Genomic DNA, 24190 nt, shown 5'->3' with positions numbered 1-24190 from the left:
AACTCTCTGAGCCAACATTTCCTCTTCTATCAAATGGGAGTATTAATAGGACTTAGCCCTTGGAGACATTGTTAGAATTTGAAGGACAATGAATAATTTTTAAGAGATCTTGACTTGTGAGAAAAATAAACTTAAATGCATGAATATTTCAAGCATGAATTTACCTAGTGCATATGCATTATATACTGGGTGCATAATATTTCATAAAATAGTCATTGTTTTATAAAATAGTGTTTCATTATTTGGGGAGAGGCATTATTGTCATTTCCTTTCTGCTGACTTCCCCTCTTCAGAGTTTTCTACTCCTCCCCTCCCATCCCACCGCCTTGCTTTGTCACAAAACAAGGTCAATAGAATCACCAACAGTTTAAGACTGGTTTACTCAAAATGAATTCATTATTTTACATAGATGAACAGTGAAATGATAAATAATGTTCTATAAATATTTGTTGGTTGACAGCTTTGGAACAATGTCCTCTAGAAAAAACTGAACGTAACCACCCACCTTGTATGAGAGCCTCAAAGAATAGCCATATGCCTGAATATGTGTCAGCCACTGTGTGACTGGAGGGGCTGAGGAAGGGGTGCAGAGGGTGTTGTGGGATCCCTTCAGACAAGCAGTGAAGAACACATAGAAATACACTACAAAAATTTAATAATCTAGGTAAGTTGAAATGCATGTTAAGAAGAGTCCCAGAGTGTGGTTGCTTGGGTAGGGGTAGGTTCAGGAATTGAAGAGACGTCCCTGGGTCCCTGCTTCCTAATCTGGCACAGATGTAACAGTGTCTTGTTGCTTCCAGGTCACTCAGGGATTTGACTCTGAGGTCAGTGATGAACTTGGCACCAGAACTCGGTGGGGTTGGCACAGACCTGCCAGCCTCAGCCACTTTCATTCTGGAAGCTGTTAAAAGAGACAGAGTTATAAAAATTGAGGAATCAGCAAGGGAATTCCTGGTCCCATGCTGCCTTCTCCTGTTTGCCTTGGCAAGTGTAGGGCCTGTCCACTTGCTCAGGACTCTTTGTCCAACCTTATGTCCCTAGACCTTTCCTCAGTGGCTCAGGGGGTCTCCTCAGGCAGCCTCCTCCCGCTGACACTTCCTCTCTTCCCTCTGCCGGGGGCAGCTCTTCCCTGGTTCCTTGCAGACCCCAGGTCAGGCCAGAAAACCTGTGGCCCTTCCCTGTGTCCCGCCACCAGATAGGACCTCCAAGGCCTGGGGTCCCCAGAAGGGCCCTCATACCAGCTGGTGCCCTTGCAGGCTGCCCCGCTCCGAGTCCTGCCTCTCTCCAGAGATGGGCAGGAGCACCAGCCCTTACCTGGCACCAGCTGTGAGTCTCATAATTGCCATCTACCATTCTGCTAGGGGTCTTCTGGGGGTCCTAGGAAAAGCAGCAGACCCTTGGGTGCCTGGGCACTTGGGCATTCTGAGGGAAGGAGCATCACGACCCTGGGGCATTTTTCACTGGGGACGAGTGAGCCAACTCCTTCTACCCAGTGATAAAATCAGGAGGAAGTAGATGGAGACAGCACTGTTAGGGGATGATTTGGGGATGAGAAGAACTAGCAGGAAGTTGGGGATTTGGGGATGAGAAGAACCAGCAGGAAGTTGGGGACTTGGGGATGTGAAGAACCAGCAGGAAGTTGGGGATTTGGGGGTGAGAAGAACCAGCAGAAAGTTGGGGAGTTCTTGTTTCCCCACTTTTCCCTTCCATTTCTGTTTGAGCCTTATGTTTGGCCTCCATCTCCCTCTGTAGGAATTGCAGCTAATTAGTCTGCTCTTATTCCAGCTCTACTGCAGGAACATAATGTGGTCTAAGAGAGATTTTTTCCAACCAGAGGCCGTCTCTGCCAATCACCTGTGAGGCAGACCTGTGGCGATTTCGTGACTCAGCTGGCCACCGGGAAGTGATTGTAGCTGGGTTCTGCCCCTTATTGAAACCTACTCAATGTTCTCCTTCCCTAAGTAGGACAAGACCGTACCCTGCCTGTAAGGTTTATAGAATAGAAAGTGAAAACACTTTGGGGAAGAAAATCTTCCTGAACAGATAGCCCAGGGCATTTTGAAAATCCCTTAGGAAGTTTCCTGTTTCACTTGGGTACCTCTGTCCTTGGACTTTGGTGATGTGCTTTGACCCCAGCCAGAGGTCAACAACAGCAAAGGCAGGAGGAAGACAGACTCGTGAGAGGAGGCCCAGGATAGGAGGACGCGGGGGCCCAAGAGTGTGAGCAGAGGACAGGCCTTGGGCACTCAGTCGCCAGCTGCGGGGTCCGAGCTGTGTCCCCTCCCCTTAAGAGGTGAGCCCTGAGTCATGGGAAGATGGAAACCGGGGCTGATGAGAGAGGATGTTTTGTAAGCACTGTGGTGTCTTGTTGACTCGCACATGCGAGGGGTTCTTGGTAGCCACAGGGCTCAGGGTATTTGCGAGAATAGTTCAAGTGCTCACTTGTCTTAGGGCTGTTGATGGGGAAGTGGTTTCCACAGCGAGAGGAGGTGAGATATTGGTGTCACCCAGGACCACTTAGCTAGTTCCTCCTCACTAAAGCTCTGTAGTCATAGTTTCCCCTGGCAGAGCAGAAACTTCTGTGTTATCCCACAGCTGTTCTAACGGTGTAGACTTGACTTATGCAGTGATGCCAGGAGTCCTGAGCAGCAGAGCCCAACTTAAACCACACGCAGATGGACAGAGCTGTGTTAGCGAAGCCTGAGCTACTGAGTAATGAGAGTACAACCAGGCTTCCAGACCTCTGTTCATTCCAGGCTTCCAGACCTCTGTTCGTTCCAGGCTTCCAGACATCTGTTCATTCAAGAGAGATATGTGCTAAGCAAAGGACCTAAAGATGCGTTTAATATGGGTACTAATATGCATAAGGAACCTTGAAATAAATGTTCTTAGCCTTTGGCCAAGAGGGTCCATGTCTAGGAATCTATTCTCTATAGAAATAAATTCAAATATGGAAAAAAAGAACACTGCATAAGTGTATTTGGTCCCCAGCATATTTATAACAACTTAAAATTGGACCCAATTTAAATTGCCTATGATATGGAAATGGCTAAGAAAATTATGGGATCTTCCCTTGATTGGCTATTAGGCAGCCTTTACAAACAATGCAATGACATGAGAAATGCTTATGTTGTGGTAAGTTTAAAAAACTCAAGATGCAAATCAGCTTATTTTAATCAGGACCCACCTAGCATTTGGGATGTGGTCAATCCCACATAATGTATTTTTGTGGGTGCAGTTCCCAGGAAAGAGGAGGAATCTGTATCTGTGCAGAGACACAGGGTCTGTTAAAAGTCACAGGCCCTGACTGAAGTGTGGAACTGGCTGAAACGAGGAAGTAGGAGGTGACTTGGTGAGGACCTTGTGAAATGGGAGTTTTAAACCTTACATGCATCAGAATTACCTGGAGCCTTGTTAAAACACAGGTTGCTGGGCCCTGGTCCATTAAGAAAGGAAGTGGGGCTGAGAATGTGCATTGCTACCATGTTTCCAGGAGATACTCACCATGCTGTCCTGTCTGGGCACTACCTTTTGCAATCCCCATTACAAAGTATTGCACGTGCTGGTTGAACTATGGTCTGGCTTATTTTGGTGCCAAAAGCCTGTGCCAAATACCAAGGCTGCAGCATTAAGGAATTTGATAGAAAAGATTCTGAATATAAGCTGGGTATGGTGGCTCATGCCTGTAATCCCAGCACTTTGGGAGGCCAAGGCAGGCGGATCACGAGATCAGGAGATCGACCATCCTGGCTAACACGGTGAAATCCCGTCTCTACTAAAAATACAAAAAGTTAGCCGGGCGTGGTGGTGGGTGCCTGTAGTCCCAGCTACTTGGGAAGTTGAGGCAGGAGAATGATGTGAACCCGGGAGGTGGAGCTTGCAGTGAGCCAAGGTCATGCCACTGTACTCCAGCCTGGGTGACAGAGCAAGACTTTGTCTCAAAAAAAAGGAAAAGAAAAGATTCTGAATATTGGAATTTAGTAGCTATGTATTACATCAGTGAGGTCCTTTAAGAAAGAGTTTAGGCTACTTTGAAATGGGCTCATCTGAAATTGAAAAAGGAAGAAATTGAACTTGGTTAAAAAGGCCCTTCCAACTTGTTGACTGAGAATCCAGTAATCTGGAGACTTGAAGGGCTGTAAATGCGGAATTTTCTACTGGAAGATAAAGTTAATATGAGCAGAGACAGGAAGATGAGCGACCTAACAAGGCCAAGGGTCAAATATTCATCACCTCCACATGAGCCAAGATGCAAGCAGAGGTCTCTCGCCAGGGGCTGGGAGGTCGAGGTGACAATGGTAGTGAGGTCTGTGCTAGAAAGTCCACATCTCCGGCCGGGTGCAGTGGCTGACGCCTGTATTCCCGGCACTTTGGGAGACAGGCGGATTGCAAGGTCAGGAGTTTGAGACCAGACTGGCCAACATAGTGAAGCCCCGTCTCTACTAAAAATCCCAAAAATTAGCCAGGTATGGTGGCAGGCACCTGTAATCCCAGCTACTTAGGAAGCTGAGGCAGGAGAATCCCTTGAACCTGGGAGGCTGAGATTGCAGTCAGTCAAGATCACACTATTGCACTCCAGCCCCGGTGACAGTGTGAGACTCCTTCTCAAAAAAAAAAAAAAAAAAGAAAAGAAAAGAAAAAAGAACAAGAAAAAAGAAAGTGCACATTCCCAATCCCAGTTAAAATGCAAATGTGAACTATGCAACTGACAACTTCTCTGCTTCTGGCTACCTGGCCCATGGAATTGATCAGAAGCAAATAGTAGCCTACGGACATTAGAATGAAGTCACATTGCCAAAGAAACCACGAGACTGGTTCCAAACAGCCCTTGATTACACAATACCGAAGGCAACCTCAGGCTAACTCACACAGACAGCAAGTCAGTAGCCTCCAGAAAGCAGATCCTCCACATTGCACATCTCAGATTGTCCATGGAGGGCATTCCCCCAGGGAGGAGAACTAGGGACTGTCAGACTGGCTGAACTGCTTAAAAATGCAATTCCCATTCTCCCGTTCCCTAACAGGGGTCTTTGTTCAATCTATTCTGTTTGTTCATAACACTCGTATTTAGGGAATGTCGGGCATGATTAAACTTTGTTTAGCTTTGGGGTTCTGGACCTTGAGAAACAATTCAGTGCAGGCAAGTGTTGTGCGCACCTATATTCTCCTGAAAGCCAATAAAGAAGGAATGATGACACCTTCACTATGTCTATGGGGACAAAAGCTGCTCCTCTGTGTGTGTGTGTGTGTGTGTGTGTGTGTGTCTGTGAGAGAGAGAGAGAGAGAGAGAGAAAGAGAGAGGGAGAGAGAAACAGCCTTGTCAAAAGGACGTGTTTGTTGCTGTACCCTCATTATATGAAAGCCTTCATGGCATCAAAACGCTGTAAGCCAGGCTGAGCTCTATCCTCTCTACATCAACTCAGAATCCTGACCAGAAAGTGGTGGTGATGGATGGAATATCACCCATCAAAGAATAAGGCAAGATGAGACCAGAGAGGTAAGCTAGGCAAGTTAATCAGAAAATAACTCAAAGTTTTGAAAGTGCACAATATAAAAAGGAAAAACCCTCATTCCTAAAAAAAAAAAAAAGAAAAGAAAAGCCTCATTTCCTCAAAGAAATGATAGTTAGCTATTTGATGTGTATCTTTCCAAATATTTGCCTATGTAAATATATATGCGTATATGGCTTTCAAAGTAAAAACAAAATAATATCCTTTACAGATAGTTCTGTAGCATACATAGAGAATATATATGCATATACTGCATGTAAATAGATATACCTTTTACATGTAATATTATGGACACTTTCCACAGATATAGATGTGTGCTGCTTTTTTTTCACTGACTATAGAATATTCCACTGGACATCTTAATCCTCTACTGATTAATCCCCTACTGATGACTGCATTTCTTTGCTCTTTACCAACCATGCTGCAAAGAATATCCTCATGTCTACATAGTCTTATCTTTTGGCAGTGTTTCTATAAAGCAGATTCCTAGAAATGGGATCAGGTCAAACGGGATGTAGGTCACATAGTATGTGCATTTTAATATTTGCCAAGTAGTGGTGTTTAATTACGCTTTGAAGAGTTTGAACTGTACAATTCTAAACATGTTTGGACACAAAAATTAGATTATTTTAAACAAAATGAAATAAGCATAGCTCATAAAAATTAACACACGTTTGGTTTTCACACAAATATTTTGAATTTCTCTTTCTTCTGCAAAAAGGACCCTAGCTTAGTGTGCACTTCTTGTACATATAATGCAGGCAATCCATCTATTAAGTAACTTACCTTTCACAGTAAACCTATAGACAGCATCCTGCTCCACACAGAAGCTGGTTGTCTTTTTCTTCTCTAACATTAGCTATTTATTTTGTAGAGTGTAGATTCTAGAGAAATAATATATAATATACCTGTTGCCATATGCAGATACTTACCATATTAGAAAACAGTGGTGAATTCTATTGACAGTGGCTCTCAGTCATTAACAGGCTATGCAACACCTCATGAGCTTGATAAAAATATCAATTCCCAGGTCTACACCTGAACATGTTGATGTAAGTGGCTTAAGCAATCACTGCTCAAACACTCTATGTCAACTCAGAATCCTGACAGGAAGCGCTTGCAATGGATGAAATACAATCTGTTAAAGAATAGGGTAAGATTTGAGTATAGGGGGATCATGTTTGGGGAAATAAATTTGCCAGTGGTTAATAGCGTAGTCTGTAGTTCAATAAAAGTCCAGTTTTGGAAAGGAGTTGACCTTTTACATGCTGTGTAATCTCAGCCAAGTTACCTAACCTTTCTGAGCCCTGGGTTACTTTTCTGTCAAATGGAGGTATTAATAGTACCTAAGCTGTACTATTGCATTGGTAAGATTAAATGAACAATGCATAAAAAGCACTCAGTAGGAGTAAGCCTCCATAGTGTAAGTAATTGCTATTAAAGCTTGATTCATCATGAATATGCGCTACGGAATACTCAACTTAACGGTGTCCATTCAAGGAGTGAACTCTCCTAGAGCATGCATATTACGATTTGAGTTATAACATATTCGCAGTTTCAATGTTCCAGAACTGTGCCTCCGTTGTACAGTGGATAACTCTGTGGTAGCCCTCCCCATCTCTCCCAGTTTCCCTCCATTTCACCTCTTCCTAATCTTTGCCTATGATTCCTCTTAACCAGTGATTTTAATATGTCAGAAAAACAAAACCAAACTCAATACTGGTTTACCTTTTAAAAGAGCATCTTTATTATTTCCCCAGGCCGATCACAGCCCTGACCAAAAGCATCCGATACACATTGGTCAGTCTGGTGGCTTTGGTACAATGACTGCCTACAGCAGGCCAATGACAGCCACTCACTTGTCACCAAACACAGTGTGAGGGAAGGGGGAGGGCACAGGGGAACTCTCAGAGCAAACAATCACAAACACACTGTGAAATCGAAAATAAATTACACAAACTCAATAGTATAAATAAATAAAAATTTAAGTTAAAAAGAGTCCCACAGTGGCTGTTGGGCAACAACCAGTCCATAGAAGAGGTAGCTGTGGAGGTCACAGGGATGTTCCCAAGGCTCAGGCTCCTGCTCCCCACTGGGTCCACCGAGGTCACTGGGCCTCGAAGCTTCCGGACCCCTCAGGCACTCAGCTCCAGGTCGCTGACGTATTTCTGGACCCAGTCCTCACTGGGGTCAGCACAGACCTGCCGGCCTCTCTTGGTTAGGAAACTGTGGAGAAGGGAGGAAGGTTAAGCACTGGGGAATCCAGCAGGGGAATCCCGGGCCCACCGTGGCCGCTCTCTGTCCTGGGCAGCTCAGGGCCTGCTCCTCTCTCAGCGACCCCCTGCCTATCTCTGTCTAGAGAGCTTCTGTCAGGGACTCCGGGCGGGGGCACTCTCAGAGGGTCCTGTTACCTCCTTCCTGTCCCTTTCCTCTGGGCTGGGACAGCCCTTCCTGACTCTGTAACACCTGCCCCACTCCAGCCCCAAGTCAGGTCACACCTCGGAGCCCTGGGTCCTGTATCCCTGATAGGCTCTGGAAGGCTGGGCCTTTCCAGGATGGCCTTCTGGCCTGTCTCTGCCCCCACCCGACCCTCCCTACCTCCCTAGAGGCGAGCAGGAAGACTGGCACTTACATGACACCGGGCTTGGAGCACTGGCTGCTGGTCTCAAAGTAGTCAGCTACGAAATTCTGTGGAATGTGCCGGGAGATGTAGCTGAAGCAGCAGGAGGTCGGCGTGTCAGCAGCAACTGCAGAGAAAGGAAGAGAATGAGCCTGAGGCACATCTCAGAAGAAAAGGCCAGGCAGCTTCTGATCCCCGAGCGGCTGAGGAAGGCAGGCTTGCCCAGACCAAGTGACGGGAAGGCATTTGGGCATTTTTGCGGAGAAATGTTTCTGTCTTTGTTTCTGTCTATTTCCTTCTTTCCCCTTGACTCTTCATAGTGGGTTCTCTGTTTCTCTGTGTGATCCAGATACCTGGACGGACTGTTCTCTTATCTCAGCTCTCTTCAAGGAATTTTGTCTGGTTCAAGAAGTCAGACCCCAGCCCAAGAGAAGCCTTGGACATCTCTCATAAGGCATCCAAGGGACAGAGCTCCTGGGAGACCTAAGGTGACCTGGAGAGTGAACAACAGGCCCCACTGGGAAGTAACCAGCCCTGGATTCTGCCTCTTGTAAACTGACTTGTTTCCAACCCTGTTTTTCTATCTGTACAAGGGACCCCTGCCCCTGCCTAGATTCTCATACCTGGAGACTAGGAGGGCTAAGACCCCTTCTAGAGATAAAAATAAAAGTTGTGAAGAAAAAGACCAAGGTGTTTGGCAGCCTTTAAGAAGTTCCTTTTTTTCTCTTGGGGGCTCTCAGGCCACAAGAAAAGACTGATGTGGTCTAACCATGGCCAGAGACTGGTGAAACCCACAACGAAACTTGGACTCACGTGGTGCAGAGAAGACCGGCTTGCAGAGAGCCACGGTGCAGAGGAGGACGGCAAGGGCAGCAGTGGAGACCTGCATGATTCTGAGCAGGTGATGGAATGTAGGCTCGAGTGTCAGCAGAACCAAGAAGGGACTGACCCCTCTCTGCTGCCTGTGTCCTCCTGAAGTCTGAAGCCATCTCTCCTTCTCTTTATAGGCAGCCCTGGCGGATGGGGAAATGGAATCTGGGGGTGAGGAAGGAAATTTTTAAGCACAGTGATGCTGTCATGCTGAGTGTTGCACAACCCAGGGTCCCTGGTGACCACAGGGGCTCAGGATATCCAAGAATAGCATCTCTGAGTGATTCTCTAACTCTCAACTCTCAACTCATGACTGGTTCTAGCTTCATGGGGAAATGGTTTCTCCTGTGAGTGTGAAAAGGGGTGTGTGTCAACCCAAGGCTATTCTTAGCTGATCCCTTCTCATAAGAACTGGTCTATGGGCCGGGCGCGGTGGCTCAAGCCTGTAATCCCAGCACTTTGGGAGGCCGAGGCGGGCGGATCACAAGGTCAGGAGATCGAGACCACAGTGAAACCCCGTCTCTACTAAAAATACAAAAAAAAATAGCCGGGCGCGGTGGCGGGCGCCTGTAGTCCCAGCTACTCAGGAGGCTGAGGCAGGAGAATGGCGGGAACCCGGGAGGCGGAGCTTGCAGTGAGCCGAGATCGCGCCACTGCACTCCAGCCTGGGCAACAGCGTGAGACTCCATCTCAAAAAAAAAAAAAAAAAAAAAAAAGAACTGGTCTATGCGGCCAGGCATGGTGACTTACGCCTGTAATCCCAGCAGTTTGGGAGGCTGAGGCGGTGGATCACCTGAGGTCAGGAGTTTGAGACCCACCTGACCATGTGGAGAAATCATTTCTCTCCTAAAATTACAAAAGTAGTGGGGCGTGGTGGCACATGCCTGTAATCCCAGTTACTCAGGAGGCTGAGGCAGGAGAATTGCTTGAACCTGGGAGGCAGAGGTTGTGGCGAGCTGAGATCCATACCACTGGACTCCAGATTGGGCAACAAAAGTGAAACTCTGCCTCAAAAAAAAGAACTGGTCTATGCATGAACTCTCCAGCCCCATTCCTTCCCACAGAGCTGCATTTCTGCTTCCTCAGCTGCTATAACCACAGGGGTAGGGTTGATGGGCTGATGCTGTGGAGGGCTGCACCACCCCGCCTCCTCCCAGAGGCAAGGAACTGAATGAAAGCTGAGGAATAGAAAGCATGAGGTCACGTTTCAGTCATTTGTCTATTTATTAGTCACGGAGTGACTAGGGCGCTGTGTTAAACGCTAGTTGTGGATCATAAAAATACTTCAGAGGTGGGTGTCAGTATGTCAGGTACCTAGAAATATTTTTAGCCATTAACCTAGAAAAAAACATTTATAGGAGGCTGGGCGTGGTGGCTCATGCCTGTAATCTCAGCACTTTGGGAGGCTGAGGTGGGTGGATCATGAGGTCAGGAGATCAAGACCATCTTGGCTAACATGGTGAAACCCCATCTTTAATAAAAATACAAAAAAAAAATTAGCCGGGCGTGGTGGCGGGCGCCTGTAGTCGCAGCTACTTGGGAGGCTGAGGCAGGAGAATGGCGTGAACCCGGGAGGCGGAGCTTGCAGTGAGCCGAGATTGCGCCACTGCACTCCAGCCTGAGCGAAAAGTGCGAGACTCCATCTCAAAAAAAAAAAAAACAAAAAAAAACACACTTCTAGGAAAGAGTTCTGTGGAAACAACCCAAATATGGAGACATCTTCAAACATAAAGACACCTGACCCAGCATCATTTATAACTCTAAAATCAACAAAGCTCATTTCTCTCCTTCAGGGGATGATAAATTATCCACTAGGTCATTTATTATTAAGTCCCTAAAATGAATGAAGTGGCATAAATATGCTTATAACGTCAGTGGGTAGGAAAAGCAAGATACAACATTATACAAATTCTATAAAATTTGAAGAACTGTATAAATATATATATATGAAAAATTAAAAAGTTTGGAAATACATGCCTTAAAGAATGAATAGTGCTTAGGTCCACGGGTGATTTATTTTCTTATTTTTTTCTTTTTCTGAATTTTTCTCACTTTATTTAGTGAGACTTTATTACCTTCTTGGTCAGCCCACAAATTTATGAACTAATTTTGTTTTAAAACATTTCCAGCATTACTGGCTGAAAGTGGATTGTGGTCAGTTGTTTAATCTGAAAGAAATTATTGATAAATATGCTAAAGTTTCAGTTCAACGGCCTTTGCCAAAATGAAGTCTTGATTTGCCATTTCTTTGAATCATTTTAAGGATCCTATACTGTACTTACATAAACCATGCCAAACTGAAGCAGGTTTTTCCTTATTCTTTTCAATACATAATTTCAGTGGTGTGGAAGGGTCTCTACCTTCTCAGCCATATTATATGCTTTTTAAAATTTTCCATATTTTATTATTGTATTCTTTCACAATCAATCAGCATACCTCATTTTATAATGAGAAATAGATTTAGTTGGTTTTAATGATCTTTGTTTCTGAGATGCCCCTGGTCTCGTGGGGGCAGGTAGAGTATGTGAACAGGTAATTGTAGCACTTAGCAGAAAGTGCTAAGACTCCTAGTAGAAAAAGAAATGAAAGCTCAGAACCCCACGAGGGGAAGAAGTGACCTTCCACCAGAGGGTTGGGGAAGGCTTCATGGAAGGGATGGAACTTTAGTTGTGTCTGGATAACTGCCCGGGATTTAGGCGTCTATAGATGGGTGGGCAGTGGAGGCCCAGCTGAGGCAGAGTCCTGGGTGTGACTTTGTGGGCTCAGAGGAAGGAGGGGGTGCTTCAGTGGAGCTGCAGAGCGGTGGGGGCGAATACGGATAATAAAGCTAAGTTGGGACCAAACCAGGACAGGCCTTGAATTCCCCACAAAGGGGTTAGAGTTGATATGTTTGATGCTGGAGAACAATGAAGGACAGAAGCCAAGGGGACCACGCCTTTGGAATTCTGTCCTTCCTAAGTGTCTGTAGAGTTAGGTCTTTTAATACACATGAGCTCTGTTTCCATCCCACCCCAATGATAGCTAGTGCCAGTCTTGAGGGAGGAGAAGCAGAGGCAAGATCAGGGGCCGTGGTAGGTTTCACCGGAGCTTTGGCATCCACGTGTCTTCCCCTATTGCTACCAGTTCCAAATAAAGGTATCTCTGTCACTTGTTTCATTAGAAACCTACATCACAGCAATGCCTGCTTCTCACCCCACCCTCTGCCTCCCAGCTCTCGGTTGATACCCCGAATTGCATTCCCTCACTCACTTCTTAGGGGAACCCCCTCCATACTCGTGATTCTGTTTCTGAGAGCTGGCTTCTGTGAGTTGCAGAGGGCCAGAAAAGGAAATGGAAACTGCTGAATCAGTCAGTGTTCTGGCTAGGGGCATCCTCTGCCTCTGTGATTACTGCACAGTGTGTTATAATTAGTTATCTATGTAATTTGCTCTTCAAAAATCTAGACCATGTCCAGTTGATTTTATTTTAGTTTATTTTTCTCAAGAAATTTACAGTTTAATAAAGGCAATGTGGGAGTTTGGAAACAAGCTTTTATTTCATGCTAACAATGGATTAGCAGCTACACAAATTTTAGTTCACAATAAGTAATATTTATTGAGTGACCACCATGTGCCAATTTCCATAATTTACATGTTTGAACTGTTACTCTTCAAAACAGCCCTATGATTTAGTTACCATTATACTTTCTCAGTTGAACAGGTGAAGAAACCAAAGTAAATAGAGGTTAAGCAATTTTCCTAAGGCCATAAAGCTGATGACTAGCAGAGCAGGGATTCAAATCCAGGTAGTCTGACTCTAGGTACCACACACTATACATTCTGTACCACAACTTATTATATTTGATCCTCACAACAATCCTATAATGGCAGATTTTTTTTAGAGTGTCTTCTCAGATCGTAAACTGATGTCAGACCATGTCTTGTTGGTTGATTTAAACCAAATCCTAGCACATGATGATTATAACATGATGAGCCTCCAGACCTAGTCTCTATCTCTTATTGTGTTCTTTTTAATAAAGTGATTTATTGAATATATAATTCTATCTCAGTGTTTATATATTTGTAAGACTTTCTCTATCAATCCCCAAACAAGTACATATACCCCTTTGCCATGTGTTTTTGCTTGGAGGGAAATATGGTCGCACGCATAGCATGTGCCTAATTTATATACCTTGAACGAATAATGTAAGGGAGATGCAGGATGGGGTTGAGTTGGGAGTGTCTTAGACATTTCCTGGGTGGTATAATTGATGTTCCCAGTTGAAATAATGAACCTGGGGTCATGCAGATGGAATTGGTCAGTTTTATATTCCACTGTCTGTGTTAGTTACCAGCGTATCTCCAGCGACAACCACAATGCCTGACATATAGTGAAGCATAATACCTATTTGATGAATAAATAAATCACTGATTTGACTAGCAATATGTGTTATGCCTGAACTCTCACTATGAAGTTCAAATACTAATGGGAAGGGTAGGAAAAGAAAGGCCATGGTGAGTGGGAGAGGGGAGAGGATCAGAAAAATAACTAATGGGTACTAGGCTTAATACCTGGGTACACCAAACCGCCATGACACAAGTTTACCTACGTAACAAACATGCACATGCATCCCTGAACTTAAAGTAAAAGAAACACACACACACAAAGAGAATCAGGAGAGAGAGTCAGAAGTGTGGTAGGTCTCCAGAGCCAAGGAAGAATCCTTAAATAAAATGAGAATTGAAGCCAGGCATGGTGGCTCCATTCCTGTAATCCCAGCACTTTGGGAGGCCGAGGCAGGCAGATCACCTGAGGCCAGGAGTTTGAGACCAGGCTGGTCAACATGGTGAAACCCTGTCTCTCTAAAAATACAAAAAATTAGCTGAGCGTGGTGGCACATGCCTGTAGTCCCAGCTACTCAGGAGATGGAGGCAAGAGAATCACCTGAACCCAGGAGGTTGCAGTGAGCCGAGATCACACCACTGCACTCCAGCCTAGGTGACAGAGGGAGACTCCGTCTCAGAAAAAAAAAAAAAAAAGAGAGACAGAATTGGGAGTCCCAATAAAGATACAATTTGAAACAGAAATGTAAATTAAACTTATAGAAAGAGGTTTTCAGTAACTTGGATCTAAAAGGTTATGATTTACTTTAAAGAGAAGGAAAGGAAGGGAAGGGAGGGGAAGGGAGGGGAGGGGAGGGGAGGGGAGGGGAGGGGAGGGGAGGGGAGGGGAGAAGGAAAGGAGGCATGGTGTCACAGTCTTGATCTTTGGGAAACTGACCACCGAAGATTCCTCAGGTGGTGGTGACAGAAAGTAGCCAGCAGTCAACACCGTGGACCCTTCAGCATGGAGGGATTTGATTTGTGTCCCAGCGTTCTGGCTCATTTCAGCCTCTGTAAGGCCCCATCTCAGTTCAGCAGAGCATCCCAGTCCAGAGTGCAGGGAATCCTGGCTGAGCAGTTTGTCCTCTGCGGCGTCTTTGCCTTGCACTGCTCGGCTTGCCTCCCCACTGTGTGCTGCTGCCCATGCTCTCTAGCGTGGGGCATTGCTTTCCTTCCAGATTCTGGCCCCGAGGCTCCACTTCCCCACGTGTCACCCTCCGCTAGCTCCTTTGGCAGCAGGCGCCCCAGGGATGGGTTCACTGATGATGACATCCTGTTTGGCCCAGCTTTGGCCTCCTTTTCTCATATGTGGTCTGCGTGGTCAGATTGCAGCAGGTGTGGGCCTCGCCTTTCCTGCAGGCAGAAGCAGCAGCCTGGAGTCCCCTGTCTTGCATCTTAGACAGACAATGTCTCATTGACACAGCCCCTTCTTTCCACAGCCAGCCCCTTGTTTCCTGTCCCGAGTCCTTGTTATTTTCTCTGGCCATTTCTTGCATGTGTGCAGTAGGTCAGGGCGTGTGTCTTGGTACTGCATCTGATCCCTCTCCTGGTCCCTTGCCCCTTCTTCCATATTCTCTACCCAACAAAAAGTGCCTCTTCCTATCAATATTCCAAGCTGGAAAGCCGAGAGTCACCCTTGTCTCCTCTTTCTCTGTCATCTCCTACACCTGTTAAATCACCAACTCTAGTCTACGTTCAATTTTATGTGCATCTGCCTCTCACCACTCCCACTGCCTGTCAGGTTCTTATGGTTTCTCACCATGACAACTAGAGGAGGGTCCTAGCAACTCTTTTTTCTTTTCTTATTTATTTATTTAGAGACAAGGTCTCACTCTGTGGCCCAGGCTGGAGTGCAGTGGCTGATCTTGGTTCACTGCAACCTTGGCTTCCCAGGCTCAAGCAATTCTTTGCCTCAGCCTCTCAAGTAGCTGGTATTACAGTCATGTGCCACCACACCCGACTAATTTTTTGTATTTTTCATGGAGATGGAGTTTCACCATGTAGGCCAGGTTGGTCTTGAACTCCTGGCCTCAAATGATCTGCCTGCTTTGGCCTCCCAAAGTGCTGGGATTACAGGCATGAGCCACCATGCCTGGCCTAGTTTTGTCTCTTTTTAATCTATCCCATGATACAGCATCCAATATAATTTTGCTAAAGCTCAAAATCATTCTCTGTTTCTCTCCTTTTAAAATCTTGCAAACATTCTACATCATTTCTGGCATGAAATGGAAGCTTCTCTGTAACTTGACCCCTGTTTACCTCTTTGCCCTCAAGGCTTGCAAGTTTGTTATATAGGTAAATTGCGTGTTGCGGGAGTTTGGTGTACAAATTATTTCATCACCCAGGTAATAAGCATAGTATCCGACAGGTAATTTTTTTAAATCCTCTCCCTCCTCCCACCCTTCACCCTTGAGTCAGCCCCAGTGCCTGCTGTTCCCTTCTTTGTGTCCATGTATACTCAATGTTTAGCTTCCACTTTAAGTGAGAACATGCAGTATTTGGTTTTCTGTTCCTGCATTAGTTCACTTAGGATAATGGCCTCCAGCTCCATCCATGTTGCTACAAAGGGCATGATCTTGTTCTTTTTTTAATGACTGAGAAGTATATATACCACATTTTCTTTATCTGGTCTATCATCGATGGGCATTTAAGTTGATTCCATGTCTTTGCTATTGTGAATAGTGTTGCAATGAAATACATGTGCACATGTCTTTATGGTAGAATGATTTCTATTCCTTTGGGTATATACCTAATAATGGGATTGCTGGGTCGAAAGGTAGTTCTGTTTTAAGTTCTTTTAGAAACCGCCAAACTGCTCCCCACAATGGCTGAACTAATTTACATTCCCACCAGCAGTGTATAAGTGTTCCTTTTCTCTGCAACCTCACCAGCATCTGTTATTTTTGACTTTTTAAAAATAGCCATCCAGACTGGTTTGAGACAGTATCTCATTGTGGTTTTGATTTGCATTTCTCTAATGATTAGTGGTGTTGAGTATTTTTTTGTATGTTTATTGACCATGTGTATGTCTTCTTTTGAAATGTATCTGTTTATGTTCATTGCCCACTTTTTAATGGAGTTGTTTGTATTTTGCTTGTACATTTGTTTAAGTTCCCTATAGATTTCAGATACCAGACCTTTGTCAGATGCATAGTTTGTAAATATTTTCTCCCATTCTGTACGTTCTCTTTACTTTGCTGATAATTTCTTTTGCTGTGCAGAATCTCTTTAGTTTAATTAGATCCCATTTGTCAGTTTTTGATTGTGTTGGAATTTGCTTTTGGCATCTTCATCATGAAATCTCTGCCAGATCCTATGTCCAGAATGGTATTGTCTAGGTTATCTTACAGGATATCATATTTTTTATAGTTTTACAGTTTTTGGTTTTGCATTTAAGTATTTAATCCATTGTGAGTTGATTTTTATACACAGTGTAAGGAAGGAATCAATTTCAATCTTTTGCATATGGCTAGCCAATTATCCCAGTATCATTTATTGAATGGGAAGTCCTTTCCCCATTGCTTGTTTTTGTTAACTTTGTCAAAAATCAGATGGTTGCAGGTATGCAGCATTATTTCTGAGCTCTCTATTTTGTTCTATTGGTCTATGTGTCTGTTTGTGTACCAGTACCATGCTGTTTTGGTTACCGTAGCCCTGTGGTATAGTTTGAAGTCATGGCTCCTTCTTTTTACTCTTCTTTTTTTTTTTTTTTTGATACGATGTCTCACTCTGTTGCCCACGCTGGAGTGCAGTGGCACAATTTCGACTCACTGCAAGCTCTGCCTCCTGGGTTCACACCATTCTCCTGCCTCAGCCTCCTGAGTAGCTGGGACTACAGGCGCCTGCCACCACACCCGGCTAATTTTTGGTAATTTTAGTAGAGACAAGATTTCACCATGTTAGCCAGGATGGTCTCAATCTCCTGACCTCGTGATCCATGCACCTTGGCCTCCCAAAGTGCTGGGATTATAGGCTTGAGCCACCACTCCTGGCCTACTCTTCTTTTTTCTTTCTCAGAGAAGAATGGGGTTAGGGGTGAGCAGGCAGGTTAGAGTAGTAGAGCTAAAGGCAGATAGAGATCCATCCAATTATCCTTATTCCCCTCATTTGCCCAACTTCACATACTCCTGTATTCAGGGCCTTTGTAATCTTCTGTACAGGTGCCCAGCAGCTGTCAAAGCAGCCAAGGCTTAACATAAGCACAGGCATTCCCTATGGACTGGTTGGGACACACCCACATTCTTAGTTTACATATTTTGTCTGTAACATAGATAAACTCATTACTACATATACAGTTCTGTTTTGTTTTGCTTTGCTTTGTTTTTGAGATAGGGTCTTGTTCTGTCACCCAAGCTGGAGTGCAGTGGCACAATTACCACTCACTGCAACCTGGACTTTCCTGGGCTCGGGTGATCCTCCCACCTCAGCCTCCTGAGCAGCTGGGACTACAGGTGTGCGTCACCACTCCTAGCCAAATTGTTTTTGGTATTTTTTTTTGTAGAAACAGGGTTTTACCATGTTGCCCAGGCTGGTCTCAAACTTCTGGGATCAAGCAATCCACCTACCATGGCCTCCCAAATTGCTGGATTACAGGTGTGAGCCACTGCACCCAGCTCAATCCTGTTTTTATACTAGAAGAACATTCTCTATCTGAGTCTCTAATCGAGTCTAAACATTCTCTAATCGAGTCTTCCAAACTTGATTCTTACTGGTTTATATGTCCTGTTCTTTTGTTGGTCCAAGAAAATATCCTGAAATCTTTATTTCTCCTCCGTTCCCTCCTTGTTCTAGGACAGACTAGCCCTATCTCTTTCCTGAATTAAGTTTGAGTACAATCGGTCTTTGAGTGTGGAATAGCTCCTAGCAGTCTATCAGTCAGCGGTTTCTGTTTGTGGTCACACTCTATGTTTATTCTGGAGACTACAGCATGGAAAGAAAATAGACTTTGGAGTCAGATGAATCTTGATTCAGATCTTGGCAGTGCCACTCATCAGCTCTGTGGCACTGAGCACATCAGTGGACCACTCTCTGATCCTCAATTGTCTTATCTGTAAAATGAGATGACACACCCCTGCTCAGGGCTATGGAGGGATTAGAGATGATATGTGTAAGACAGCTTTCCCAGTGCCAGGTACATGCTAAGTGTCCAATAAGAAGATACAAACGTTGCTAAGTCACCCCACTGGATCCCTCTGCACATCCAATGCTGGACTCTTCATGCCCAAGGAAACATACAGGACACAAAATTCAGTGGCACTCAGCTCAGCAGAAGAAGGCACAGGAAGGTGATCGGGGGGGGTCCTGGCTCCCCCTTTGTTCTTGGGGCCAGGCTTGTGGCCAGCCTGGAAAGACTGACATGAACCCTCCAGCATCTGGGGGTGCCAATCACCAAGAGCAGCACAGTTGTTGTCTACAAGCCACTTATAGCAGGTGTGAACATTTCATCTTTCCTCTGTGGTTTGCAACTCTCCCCCCAGGTCTCGGTCACTTCCTTTGGTGGTACCACTTCCCTTTTCTTCTAGCCTGCAGTTCCCTCAGCTTTCCTCTATGATGACATCGCCCTGGGGAAGAGAAGCTGAGAGGAATTCCTCACTCAGCTAGCTTCAGGAGCCACGACATCATCTCTACCATGGAAATTCCACTCGCTCTGCTGAGCCCCCACATTTGTCCCAGGCCTCAGAGTCTCTATAAAGAGAGATTCCCAGCTCAGTATCAGCACGGGACACAGCTGGGTTCTGAAGCTTCTGCGTTCTGTAGCCTCACCTCTGAGAAAACCTGTCTTCCACCGACACCATGAAGCTGCGCGTGACGGTCCTGTCTCTCCTCGCGCTAGCAGCTGCCTTCTGCTCTCCAGCACTCTCAGCACCAAGTAAGTCCACTTTCGCAGCTGCTGTTTCCAGAGCCGAGGTGCAGGCAGAGTCCTTTTTTCTAGTTGTGGCTGGTCAAACAGTGGGATCTGGGGATGGGACAAAAGGCAGCTAGGAAGATTGCCACGAAGTCTGCGCTAAATGTAGAGTCTAGTATTCAATAACATTCAAGTTCGTATTTTCTCAAGAATTAGCAACTAGCAGAGGAAAAAGATGGGCTGGAAGTCAGACTGTTGAACTGGCTCTGCCTCTAATTACTTGTTCAAGCAAGCCCCTGTCCCTCTCTGTGCTTTGGTTTTCCCATCTGTCACATGAAGGGAGTGCGATGTGTTCTGAGACTGAATCCAGTTCCAGTCTTCTAGATTTCTTTCTTGTTCTTGTCTGAAGATCCAGTATTCAGAATAAGACTCCCGCTCAGGTGAGGTGGGAATGGATACAAGGGACCATATTTGTGGTTCCGGTAGCTCCACAGGGATGCTCAAAGAAGACACAAAACTAGAAGCCAAAATAAACAGCTTCTATGTGCAGTGTTGATCTCACCCTGGCCTTTCCTTTCAGTGGGCTCAGACCCTCCCACCTCCTGCTGCTTTTCTTACACCTTGAGGAAGCTTCCTCGCAACTTTGTGGTAGATTACTACGAGACCAGCAGCCTCTGCTCCCAGCCAGCTGTGGTGTGAGTATCAACCCCTGGGCTGCTCTGGGAGGCAAGGGCGAGGGCTGGATTTTAAAAGGGGGCCTGTTTTGGGGAGGGGGGTGATTGAGCAGTGGGGAGGCAGCTCTCAGGGCTGAAGGCTTCCCTGAGAGCAGTGAGGACACAGGTCATGAACTCACTTTTCAAGTGTTGAAGGCGGCTGAGCAGGAGCCGAGAGAGAAGGGGTTTCTGGGGAGGAAGTTATCCCGAGGACAGGAAAGCAGGGGAAGTCAGACAGGTCACATGAGATACGGACCGATTTCTCAAACCGTGCTAGAAAGACATGTGGAAAAGTCACTGCCAGGCTGGCAGGGAATGGGGAGATCTATTCATATTGATTGCAATGCCCACTGGTTCCTAATCTGGGAAACCCCTGGGGCCCACAGCTAACTCCAGTGGGTGGAAGTTACAGGGAGTCTGGTTCCAGTGCTGCCCCGGGAAGGATCCCATGCACCAGAGCTGCCCACATGGACCATGGTCAGGCAGAGGAAGATACCGACCCCAGGCAAGGGAAAAAGCCAGATGACCTCAAAGGTCTCATGGGATTCTCATCTGTCCGCTCCTTGTTCTACAGATTCCAGACCAAAAGAGGGAAGCAAGTCTGCGCTGACCCCAGTGAGACCTGGGTCCAGGAGTACGTGTATGACCTGGAACTGAACTGAGCTGCCCAGAGACAGGAAGTCTTCCGGGAAGGTCACCTGAGCCTGGACGCTTCTCCATGAGACGCATCTTCTCCACACTCAGGACTCCTCTCCGCAGTTCCTGTCCCTTCTGTTAATTTAATCTTTTTATGTGCTGTGTTATTGTATTAGGTGTTATTTCCATTATTTATATTTGTTTAGCCAAAGTGTCTCCTATGGAGATGGTCCACCGTCACTGTTTCTCTGCTGCTGCAAATACATGGATAACACCGTTAATTCCATGTGTTTTCATAATAAAACTTTAAAATAAAATGCAGAGAGTTTCTTTGTGATTTTAATTTGATTTGGGGGTAAAAGGAATTGCCTGGTACTATCGGAGGGGCAAACTAGTTTCCAAAAGGAATAAGAATGAGCAATTGCTGCATCCTTAATATGAGCTCTGGGCTGCGCACTCTTCATACATCTCACTGCGTACTTTCTTTCAACAAGGGTTTTAACACCCTTATGAAGTAGGGACTGTTGTCCCCAGTTTCACAGTTAAGGAAACAGAGGCACAGAGAGGTGAAGTGACTTGTTGAGGCTCGTAGGTCGACTTGGGGAGTGTCATGAAAGAATGCCCCAAAAAAGGAGGTTATCATTTCAACATCTTGAGGGGAAGTTGTAAACAGGGGAAGCAGCACAGCAAAGGGGGAAGAAGAGTGAGAAAACTGTCTTCATCATCTTATCATCAGCATAACATTGGGAAAGTCATCTTGCCTTATCAGACCTCAGTGTTCACACCTGTGAAATGGGGATAACATCAACCATTTCGAAGGGCTGTTGTGAGGTGATGTGTAAAGCACCCATCATGGGACCGGGCACCTGGAAGATTATCTCCTTCCCTCTGTGAGCTTCAGCCTTTTCGTTTAAAATGGACCTAGCAGTTATCAGGGTCATCATGAGGATTAGATCAGTTAGTTGATGGATCAGCACTCTAAAGCCCAAGCTACTGTGAAGTGTTGTCATGAGGACAGAAGGATGGAGGTCTGTTTCTTTTTTTTTTTTTTTTTTTTTGGCAGAGTCTCGCTCCTTCACCCGGGCTGGAGTGCAGTGGCACAATCTCAGCTCACTGCAAGCTCCACCTCCCGGGTTCATGCCATTCTTCTGCCTCAGCCTCTGGAGGAGCTGGGACCACAGGCGTCCGCCACCACGCCCGGCTAATTTTTGTATTTTTAATAGAGACGGGATTTCACCATGTTAGCCAGGATGGTCTCGATCTCCTGACCTCGTGATCTGCCCGCCTCAGCCTCCCAAAGTGCTGGGATTACAGGTGTGAGACACGGCGCCTGACCGGAGGTCTGGTTTTGTTTGGAAGTGTTGCAGGAGTAACCTAAAGCCACTTCTACTTAATTATCCTTCAATCAGAACTGCCTATTCCATGGGTCAGAGACAACACGGCTCTGAAACAGAATTACATGCACAATAAAGCCTGATCCACAGGACATAGACTCATGGTCTACTAAAGCTAAAAGGAAACTTTAGACCATCTGGTCCAACTCTCTCATTTCATAGAAATTGAGGGCCAAGGCCTCGGAAGTAACTTGCCACATGTCACTCAGCGAGTGCATAGCAGAGCAGGACCCTGGCCAGTGCCAGCTCCCAGGCTCGGGCCCTTTCCTGCACACCTTCCCTAGTGACACACCTCTGTGGTCCCCAAAAGGAAGACCGGTCGAGTAAGGACAAGGCCGAGACTACCTTGAAAATCCTTCGAGTGTTCTTAGTCCTATGCAAAAGCAGAATTGGGGCCCTGTACTTCTCTGGGGAAAACAGACACAATTCCCTTCCTGTTCTGCCCTTAGTCACTTCCGTCATTCCAGAGCCCCAGTGGAAGCCTCCTTCAGATTCTGCGGGGACCGAGAGAAGGAGGTTGGGGGCATAGCTCATCCAAAACAGATGTGAGGAGAGGCTGGCAGTGAAGAATGTGCCTGGCCATAGTTTCTGCTTTCATTTGCCTAGATCTGAGCTGTCCAATATGTTAGCCACTGGCCAAAGTGGCTATTTACAATTTCATTACATTTAATTAAAATGAAATAAAATTTAAAATTTAGTTCCTGAGTCACACTATCACATTTCAAGTGCTCAGTAGCCCTTGGTAACATGGCTAGTTACCACGTTAGACAGCACGGATTATGGACTTTCTGTCCATCATCACAGAAAGTTCCGTTGGAGGGCAGTCTCCTAGAATATTCTCAGAGCCTAAAGAAAGTGAAGGGAGGGGCAGTTGGGATGGCCTGTAAGATTAGGGTGTGGATTTGGAGAAAAATATACAATTCTATTATAAGGGGATGGGATGGGAGAGAGAATGGACGACCCCAAGCCAGAGACAAGGTATAGATCACTGTGGTAGCTGAATAATGGCCCCCAAGACATCCACATCCTATTCCCCAGAACCTGTCAATGTCACTTTATGTGGCAGGAGGGACTCTGGAGATATGATCAAGTTATGGATCTTGAGATGAGTGATTGCCCTGAATTATCTGGTCAGGCCCTAATGTAGTTGTAAGTGTCCTTATAAGAAGGAGGAAGAGAAAAATGTGGCAATAGCGGAGAAGGTAGCAATGTGACCAGAGAAGAAAGATGCTATGCTGCTGGCTTAGAAGATGGAGGAAGAGGCCAGGAGCCAAGAGGTGTGAGGATGCAGCTCTGGAAGCTGGAAAAGGCAAGGAAATTGTTCCTCCCCTAGAGCCTGCAGAGGGAGTGTGGCCCAGGGAAACTAGTTTCAGATTTCTCACCTCTAGAACTTTGAGAGAATAAATACATGGTTTTAAGACACTAAGTGTGTGGTAATGTTTTGCAACAATAGAAACAAATACAACCACCAACTGACACATCACCAATAGCGACCCCCAGTAGCTCAGTGTGGCAGGAAAGGGAGCATTCTGGAGGGTGAGCCAAACCTCCCTGCAGGAGGAACCCAGGGTGAGAGGGACACACCTCAAGGAGATGGACTATAATGAGGAGAGGCGTCCCAAGGGGAGATCTGCTTCAGCAACTGAGTTCTGGGGCTGAGGCTTGACCCAGGGTCCAGGACCCTTAGGAAGCATGCCTCTTCTAGAGACACCTAAGGTGCTCTGAGGGGTCCCGGATTGCTACCTGGAAGAGTCCATCCTCTCATCTGTCAGATGCAGCCCAGAGCAGAGCCATGACCTGTCTTTGGTTCATTGTTAGTGAACAGGAAGGGCTAGGGCCAGAATCCAGGTCTCCTCCCTCATGATGCAGTCTCTTTCCCACTGGTGCCTGCCCCTCAGCAAATGGGAAGGGAGGAGCTCAGCTCCACAGAGGCAGGACCACCAGGGAAGGCTGCAGGAACCTGGGCAGCCTCATGAAGAAATGCTTCACCAGGAATTACAAACGGCAGCATGGAATCCTCGAAGTGGGGCAACGTGGGACTTCACCTGTTGCACAATATGAGACTGTTTTTTCCTTTCTCCTCTTTTCATACAACTTCCTTTTTTCACCCTGGGCCCAGAGAGCTGGAATCTTCTCACTCAACGTTCCAGTTGAGGTTTCTCCAGGTTTCTGGGTTGGGGTGAAAGCCAGAACAGACAAAGCAGGACACTCAAAAGGAACTAGGGGTTATGGAGCAATCTC

General features: G+C 45.9%; 2 protein-coding genes across 2 annotated transcripts; one reads left to right on the top strand and one right to left on the bottom strand.

Moving 5' to 3' along the window:
• Window positions 1–7233: 7233 nt before the first annotated feature.
• Window positions 7234–9707, bottom strand: LOC100423954 (C-C motif chemokine 3-like 1). The gene is made up of 3 exons (XM_002800659.4): window positions 8944–9707; window positions 8143–8257; window positions 7234–7736 (listed from the first exon to the last, which is right to left on the bottom strand). The coding sequence occupies exons 1-3, from the start codon at window positions 9017–9019 to the stop codon at window positions 7646–7648; spliced, it is 282 nt and encodes a 93-aa protein (XP_002800705.3). The 5' UTR covers window positions 9020–9707; the 3' UTR covers window positions 7234–7645.
• Window positions 9708–18909: 9202 nt separating this feature from the next.
• On the top strand, window positions 18910–20876 carry LOC144335203 (C-C motif chemokine 4-like). The gene is made up of 3 exons (XM_077969655.1): window positions 18910–19230; window positions 19787–19901; window positions 20494–20876. Exons 1-3 carry the CDS (start codon window positions 19155–19157, stop codon window positions 20579–20581), a joined length of 279 nt encoding a protein of 92 aa, XP_077825781.1. The 5' UTR covers window positions 18910–19154; the 3' UTR covers window positions 20582–20876.
• Window positions 20877–24190: the final 3314 nt, after the last annotated feature.

Source organism: Macaca mulatta, chromosome 16, assembly GCF_049350105.2.
Source record: "Macaca mulatta isolate MMU2019108-1 chromosome 16, T2T-MMU8v2.0, whole genome shotgun sequence".
Taxonomy (NCBI): Eukaryota; Metazoa; Chordata; class Mammalia; order Primates; family Cercopithecidae; genus Macaca; species Macaca mulatta.
Note: the sequence above shows the minus strand (reverse complement) of the source record. Positions and strands in the feature narration are given on the sequence as shown.